The sequence below is a fragment of the Sinocyclocheilus anshuiensis genome, unplaced genomic scaffold (assembly GCF_001515605.1).
Source record: "Sinocyclocheilus anshuiensis isolate Anshui unplaced genomic scaffold, SAMN03320099.WGS_v1.1 scaffold1154, whole genome shotgun sequence".
Classification (NCBI taxonomy): domain Eukaryota; kingdom Metazoa; phylum Chordata; class Actinopteri; order Cypriniformes; family Cyprinidae; genus Sinocyclocheilus; species Sinocyclocheilus anshuiensis.
Genome location: NW_015542345.1, coordinates 3,685,236 through 3,693,420, shown reverse-complemented (window position 1 = coordinate 3,693,420; position 8,185 = coordinate 3,685,236). Strand labels below are relative to the sequence as shown.

Below are 8,185 nucleotides of genomic sequence, written 5' to 3'. Positions count from 1 at the left end.
GATTCCAATAAGATAAAAAAAATCCATTAAACAAATTTTAAGTCAAATATTTAGATGTCAAACATATTTATTCTGTTTTATGTCTATGGTTTTATATAAAAAAAAATACCACTGAAAAAAAACAGCTAGACTAATATAAATTTCAAACATAATTTGTTAAGTAAACAAATTAATTAGCAATAGCATAAATAAATAAAACTGAACAAATGTCAGGTACAGAAATTGAAATCAAAAGTTTAAAAACACTGTATAGTTTTCATAAATAAAATATTGATTAATCCTCATTAAATTTATGGAAGATATTCAGTCAGTTAATGATGTTCTATTGTTCTTTGATTAACATTAATGATAGGCAGCATGTTTATTAGACGGCTGTCTCTTTAACACCGAACACACACAGATCTAAAAATACTGTTACACATGCGTTTTCTTTCTCATCTGTTTATGTTCACTTTAGACAAAAAAACAGCTGTGTTTATGATGATATACTGACGTATTTCGTGCATACTGGTCGATAAATGTGAAAGAGAAGTCAGTTCTGGCCCGGAACAACCTTTGTGGAAATGCACGGAACAGTTTGAGAACGGACACAGGTCGGGAACCTGCATCGGGACCACTGTTCTCTGTGCTCGTGCTTCAGATGTGTGTGCTGCACGCAAACAGTGTGCAAGTTCTTTCCCTTCCTGCACTTAAATAGTTTAAAATCACATTAAAATGCGAACGCGGGAATCGTTAAGTGGAATCGAAATGCACATGTCTTATCGAATACCCGATTATTGGAAATTTGGAACAGGTTCTCGATACCCAACCCTAGTAATCGCCTCAGTAAAGATATTCCAGTACCGTTTTCTTCAGGTGAAGGGTGGGCCTTTTCTCCTTCCGAGCATGTACTCAGTCCTCTGGACCTCAGCTGATGAGGGGACGGAGGGGGCGATTTCGGGGCTGGTGGTGCTGACAATAATTTGGCTGGTATGATCTGCTCCGGCGATACATCTTTTTCAGCTTTGCTGACTCCATTTTGCAATAAAACAGGCTTGTCCTTTGTTAGTCTGGTTCCATTTTTAGCTTTCTTAAAGAGAATGGACGTCCGACGACCCACACCCATCTTGGGCGAATCTGATGGGCTCTCTGTGGAGGAAACCCTGATCACTGCATCCTCCTGAGTGCTGGGGTCCTGCTCTATTGTGTGGAAGTTCTCGTCGTCTTCTAAAGTCTGATCATGATTTTCGTTCAGGCCTCTTTCTTTTCCTTTTGCCCTCCGTTTTCTGCTGCCAGGTTTATTGGACTCTGCTGGAGTGGTGGTCCATCCCGTCTCAAGGCAGAACATAGGCGGGTTTGGTGGAGCATCACCAGGTAAAGGTGAAGAGGCCGGACAAGTGGGTTCCTGCACTTTTTGCGATGTTGATTTCTTTAGGTCTTCAACCATGGAAAGAAATGAATGATTAACTTAAAGTTACATATAACTCATGAGGTCTTAATTAAGAACTCGTTATCTGTCACTTGACGGACTGGGTTGTAAGTTTTCTGCTGTGGTCTATTGTGGAAGCCCATTTGTGCCTCAACAAAAAAAAAAAGGTAACTGTGAGAGTTTAAAATAACAAATAGTAACCCTTGTTGTTATTCTTAACTAAAATCTAATTCTATTCTTAACTAAAAAATAAATCAAATGAAATAAAATAAAAATATGAAATGAAAAACCTGAACTGACAAACTAAACTGGCAAACTAACTGAAAGAAATTAAGTTGAAGTAACAATTACTCACACAGTAAAACTGAAATAGATTAATTTAAAGCTAAATAAAAACTATAAAAAATAACAGAAACGACAAAACATAAAATTACTAAAACTTACAACTAAATGAAAAAGTAAAAGAATAAAAGCTAATTCAAAATATACATATAAAAATGCTACAATATGTTATAAATAATACTAAACCAACACTGATAGTAAAACTGCCAGATATAAAGTCGCAACACTAAATATGAAGTCACGAATATGAAAAATAGCTGCGATTATCTTTTTATTATTCTTTTTTACTGAGGCACAAATGGTCTTCCTTAAAATATAGACTTTGGTGGCATCCAAAATATAATTTTTCTTCCCTGAAAATTATATAGTACATAAATCCTATAGCATTAAATTCTGAGAAGAGCAGAAATTTTCAAGGCATTTATTTACACATCCTCTGGACATGATTTACCTTGTTTACTTTGCATTACCTGTGTTGGAGGTTATGTAATCCATCTTTTCCCCTTTAATTTTCCCATTCAGCAGTCGTGAGTTGCGTTCCTGGTGGCTGATTTTGTGACGGAGGCTGTTAATTTCTCTGCGCAGCAGGCGCATGCGCTTTGTGCGACCTCCGCTGGTGCGCATAGATGCCACCAGATCCAGTTTGTCCAGCAGGGTTTTCAGCTGGTCCTCAGGACACATGTGCACACGATTTTCAGGGTCCAAGAGCAAGTCAACTGGAAGTCATTTGACAGAAAGGAAAATTGAATGATTAATATTCAGGCATCGTGGGCTACATTTATTATGTTTTTTTATCCTTTCTGAAGCTTTAAAATGACATGAAGGCAAGCATACAATTACAGAATTTACATGTTTTAATCATGTCATTAAAAGGCTATACACTATTTTGGGGACTTTTGGTTTTGGAAGAAGCACACATGAATGTTCACCTTCATCCCACCAGGAAACTGTGGCGTTGTGTGTGCTGGCCTTTTCTGGCAGGTGCATGCCTGTGCTGGGATCAAGGCCTATGCTGAGAGCCTGAAGTTGGGCATGTCTCAGAATAGCTCCGCCCACCTCCCGAAGTTGCATGGCAGTTTCGTGGAACACTGTGTCATTGGAGTTGTATCTCAGACAGTTGGATATCATGAGATTGAAATCACTTTCCAAGTCAGCCACCGATGAGTATTTATGGGCCTCCAGCTTGTCGTGCATCGAAGAGAAGTCCATCGGCTCAGAAACAAACTCCAGATAGTCTGGAACCTGGGAAAACATTAAAAAGGATTTTCCTTGCTCTCTTAAAATGCTCTCTTAACACGGCTAAATGAAAGGAAATTTTAAAAACTGTGTTATTTCCTCACCTCCTTCAAACTGACCGGTAAGGTGAAAATATGATCAGTGTCTTTCTCCTGCAGCTGCTCCAGTGTAGAGCGCAGAAACACCAGTGCTGGGGTGAGCTGCAGCTCCAGCACAGCCTGCTGAAGTTTCATCTTACCAGAAAAGAGAGCCAAATTAAACCGATGCTGAGAATTAGTAATTACCTCAGGCCTGTTCTGGCAATAAGTGATGGTTTGCAGAGAACAGGGCCGTGACAATGTAACAAAAGAACATTACAGACATGAATGGATCTGTGTCACCTGTTCTCTTTTAAGTCTCTCCCTCTTTCTTATGAGCTCAATAAGAAGTCGAGCTTTTTCCAGGTCCTGACGAAGCTTCTGCCAGTACTTTAGCTCTTCTCTGACAGCCTGCAACTTTGCATCTGGCTCTCTCTAAAAATGAAAAAAAATAAATAAATCAGTGAATGTAATGCACGTACAAGCAATCTGAGGTCTTTTAACACACTCAGTAAGTAATATTTTTGTCCTATGCAGAATTCTGCAGAAAAGATTTGAAAACATGATCAAATTAGCCATAATATGTAATAAACAAACAAACATGGGGCAGGGAACGTGTGAATGACGAGTGCTGCAAATTTGTAGAAATCGGCAGCACTTTCTGCTGTCACAGATTCTGTGTGGGCTTGGTTATTAACAGTTGGAGAACCCATTATTTACACTCTTTACTGTCAATAAAAGCGTAATGTGTTACAGCACACTAACCTGCTCTGACTTCTGAGCCTGTTGATGAGAATGGAGCCGGCGGATGAGCGGCACTCCATTACGAGAGTGACGCTTTAGCAGCCAGTAATTGTGGAGCCTCTGCATAAACTGATTCTTCCTTTCAACAGAAACCCCTGTGCAAATCTTGTTGAGCCTATTTAAAAGATATCATAAAGGCTAATTGTTAAATTCTACATGAAACATACACAACCTGTTTCTCATCTGTAATGTAACACATTTCTAAAGTAACACAGGATATCTAATTATGTTCATTTTATCCATTAGGATTATAAAAAGCAAGTGTTCAATACTAAAACAGATCTAGACCTAGATGCGCTCGTAAAGGACTTTGAAATATGTCTGTATCCAATTTTTTAAGGCAGGGCCTGAAGGTCAAGTTCATCCTCAAAAGCATCTTGATGTATCCCAATAATAATGCTTTAAGTATATATTTGTTTGCCATAACATTTTTACCAAGAGCCAATCAAAAAGGACCAACCAAAAGCTTAGGGTTAAGTTTTTTTTTTTTTTAATGTTTTTGAAAGAAGTTTCTTATGCTTGATCAAAAATAAAGTAAAAGTAGTAATACTGTAAAATATTATTATAATATAAAGCAGCATTTATTTCAATAGAAATTTGTTGTTACAATGTAAAAGTATTTACGGTCACTTTTGATCAATTTAATGCATCCTTACTGAATAAAAGTATGAATTTCTTTAAAAAAAAAAAACTTACTGACCCCACACTCCTAAAACAGTAGCCTTAAAAGCTATTATTGTTTAACATTATTTTCCAGCCTAGACTGTGTTTTAGGAAGATAAACAGTATCAATTAAATTTGATGCTGATTTTAGAATTAAGTCACTTCCACACTGACCAAATATAAGGTGAAGATAAGGTTCTTCTACATATTTACAGTAAGGTAAGATCAAAAGACCAGGCATAACAGACAAAAACATTTACCGAAAGGACGGTATCTGCGGAACCAGCAGGAGCGGCACTCCCTTCTTCCGCGAGGTCCCTGTCGGATTCTTCTGCGTTTTTCTCTGTTGTGCGGCTGAACCTTTTTTCCGCCCATTCTGGTTTTGCTGCAGCGGAGGCCCTAATGTGTATGACCTCTGACCTCTGTTACCCCTGCCCCCGACCAACCCGTTGTCTTTATCCCCCTCGGTCCCCGTGCCAGGAGGCGAGTGGTTCTCGCAATAAGCAGTCTTCTTCACAGTAAAAGTGGTGCCATTGGCGCCAGTCTCCCGCATGGGGTCGATTTTCATATAGAGCCCGGCTCTCTGGGCACAAGTGACGTGAAACGCCCTGTAGCAGTTCGCTTTGTGGCACTGAATAGACGCCCCCCTGCCTTTCTGTTTGCACAGGTAACAGGTGAGCTTCCATCGCGCAGGAGGAATGTTCTTCACTCCCTCCACAGGCTCCAGGAACACAGTGTTGGCAAAGCACACTTCAGGGATCCATATGGCACAGATGACGTGGGCCCAGCTTCCGTCACTGGTTTGCTTGAACGCACCTCCCCGATTGGGGCAGAGGACGCAATCGATGGGACGCGACGGGGACTGCAGACAGCGCCTGCACAGCCACTGGCCCTCAGGGATGTAAGGCACCCCATAACATTCCTGGTGCACGGCGAGGTTGCAGATGTCGCAGAACAGGATGACGTTGCTGTTGAGACACTCGTCGTCGAGGCAAACGCAACAGTAGGCATCTTCGTCGATGGTGCTCTGGGACAGCGTCTGGCTGCGGGACTCCAAAATGGACTCGCGCTCAAGTCGGTCAATCAGTAACTCGAACGTATCAGGGGGGACTGAAGCGTGTCCATCGGACACACGCTTTTGATTGACCATCTCTAGCCAAGCCATGTCCTCCTCATCCATGTCATACTCAGCTTCGTTGTCCAGCTCTTCCCCTGACTTCTCCATGTAGCGGTAATAAGCCACAGGAAGAGGAGGAGCCTCTGAAGCCGTGAAAGTGTCCACCTTATGAAACGTAGGCTTAGGCAAGGGGGTTTGGTTATGGGCCACCTGGTTTTGCAAGCTATACTGAGAGCTTGATTTCTTTTTGGCTGCGTGTTTGCCATCTTTCCGCTTGCTTTTAGATGCGGTCTGTTTGTTTCCCTGTCTCTGCTCGCTGTTCTCTTTGTTACTGTTGCATTCTGTCAGATCCTGAGCCAGCATCTCGTCTTCTGTTACAACGGAGAGCTGGTCACAGATGTTGATCCGGTGGAGCCGTCCTTCCAGCTCAATCTCCACCATTTTCTGAGCCTGTGCATATGTAAGTGTGTCTCTGGTCGTAGAGAAGTTCAGTCTGCATGGAGAAGGTGGACAGAGCAGAGCGTCTGTGTCAGCGTGGCTGGATGGACCAACCAGACCCTGATCCTTTCCTCTGACCATTCCTCTCCCAAAGCCTCCAGCCCTGGACTGGCCAACTCGTTTTCTTAACTTCCTCATTGGAGTCGTCCTCTATATAAATGTTAAAATATGAATGGACATAAGTACCTACAAAGATAAAAATAATAAATATATGTTACAAATATTGAGCAGATACTGCTAAAAAAAAACCTAAGACAAGAGACTACAGGTCAGTTTTCAGGACTTACATACACCATCAATATCTACATTCTGAAGGTTTTTACAGAAGAGATGGTTCATTTGCCTTGGAATTTGCTTGGTTTTGTAACATTTTATTTCCCGCCTGTTACAATATATTCTGATTTATGGAGCAATAAAAAATATCCAAAATCCTCTCTGTAAAAACCTTTAACAAGTCAACCAAATAAAACAATTCCTGCTCTTATCACTTTTTATAAAAAATAAAAAAATAAACGTGTATGCAAATTAGTGCATATAGGTAGTTGACAGATAGGCAATAAAAAATGCTTTTTTGTAAAAGACCATTTTTGAAGAAGAAATGCATATAGTGTGAAGCCTGATCTTTGAGAAAATATGAAGGGTCACTAACTTCGTCAATTCTTTCAATGTTTGTTTTTTTTAAACATTTTTACTGAACTGTACCATAAATCTGTCCTATGGTGTGACAACAAAAATTAAGAAAAAACCTCTTAATAATATACAAATAGCATGAGAGAGATTTATCTTCATTGTTAGACACTTATATTCATATAGTGTTACTTATTTAATATGAAATTATAATTAACATAATATTTTCCCCATGACTTATTGGACAATTTCAAGACAAACTTTGACAACAAGACAAACTTTGCTGTCATCCGTTCAAAACTACTGAAAATTATACCATTTTAGGATGAGTGATATTTGTATCTCCCCTATTGCAATACTCAACTGTTTTTTTTTTAGGATATTTTGAGATAAAAACAAATCAGTGGTTCTTTTATGTGTGTCACACCATAGGACATTACGTCACACTAAAGGACAGAAATTATAGTTAAATAAGTATTTCTATTTAATTTTGAACAGGTCAAAGGAGAAAGTGTAATTTTGATACCAACAATATAAACATGTTTTTTAAACAAAACAATATAATTTTCATCAACAAAATTCAGTCTCTTAGTCAATCAGTATGTTACTAAAACTCTTCTAGCCCCCACAATCCCTGTTAATGTTCTGTCTATATTTCCGTGTCCTCTTTCTTCCACTAATTTCTCTCCATAAATTCTTTGTTTCAAAAACAAAGTATCACATTTTATACTTATTTTCATGACACTTTATAACAGTACAGGTTTTTTGCAAAAACATCAGAAAATAGTTTAATTAATGCAATTATTGCATTTAAGAACATTGAAAATGATCAAAAAATAATTAAAAAAGGAGTTAAACAAATCTTATTTAATTATTTTAAATGCTTTTTAAAGAGACCTTGTCCTCTGGTGTGACATCTTTGTCCTGTGGTGTGTGTGACAGTACAGGCGTCACACCGGAGGACATTTTCTGTCACACCACAGGACGTTTTAGCCTTTTTGCGTAAATTGATGACCTTGCTATTCCAAGCTAACCTGTCATTAGCGGTTGGCAAGACAAATTTGCATCATTTTCCATGATTATGTAGTTTAACATACAGTTTTTAATTAAAAAATATAATTTAGGGGTGTCACACCAAAGGACAACAAAACGTAACACTTTTGTAGTGTTTCCAAAAAAGTTAAATATTTGAACAATTCTGAGAGAAAAATTACCTTCACAGGGGGCTTCAGTAACACGACCTTGAATGGGGTACTTCAACTAATTAAAGTTTTCTCTGGAATTGGCCGATTTAAAATCAGGATATGGTGTCACACCATAGGACATGGTTTTCAGAGACAAAATGTATCAAGTTCCTACGCTTTCAGAAATATATGGATGAAAAAAATGATTGCCATTTACTAAAATAGACAC

At 38.9% G+C, this 8,185-nt stretch overlaps 2 protein-coding genes across 2 annotated transcripts in view; both read right to left on the bottom strand.

Annotated features, from left to right (window-relative positions):
* Window positions 1-6,325, bottom strand: part of LOC107691357 (bromodomain and PHD finger-containing protein 3-like) — a 12,415-nt gene extending 6,090 nt beyond the window's left edge. Inside the window, exons 1-7 of the mRNA XM_016489925.1 lie at window positions 4,791-6,325; window positions 3,829-3,982; window positions 3,367-3,498; window positions 3,091-3,219; window positions 2,680-2,992; window positions 2,221-2,466; window positions 844-1,416 (exon numbers count right to left, since the gene is read on the bottom strand). Coding sequence (XP_016345411.1) covers window positions 844-1,416; window positions 2,221-2,466; window positions 2,680-2,992; window positions 3,091-3,219; window positions 3,367-3,498; window positions 3,829-3,982; window positions 4,791-6,283 — 3,040 coding nt within the window. The 5' untranslated portion in view covers window positions 6,284-6,325. The remainder of the gene's footprint in view (window positions 1-843; window positions 1,417-2,220; window positions 2,467-2,679; window positions 2,993-3,090; window positions 3,220-3,366; window positions 3,499-3,828; window positions 3,983-4,790) is intronic.
* Window positions 6,296-8,185, bottom strand: part of LOC107691387 (bromodomain and PHD finger-containing protein 3-like) — a 7,376-nt gene continuing 5,486 nt past the window's right edge. The window contains exon 3 of the mRNA XM_016489956.1: window positions 6,296-6,331. Coding sequence (XP_016345442.1) covers window positions 6,296-6,331 — 36 coding nt within the window. The remainder of the gene's footprint in view (window positions 6,332-8,185) is intronic.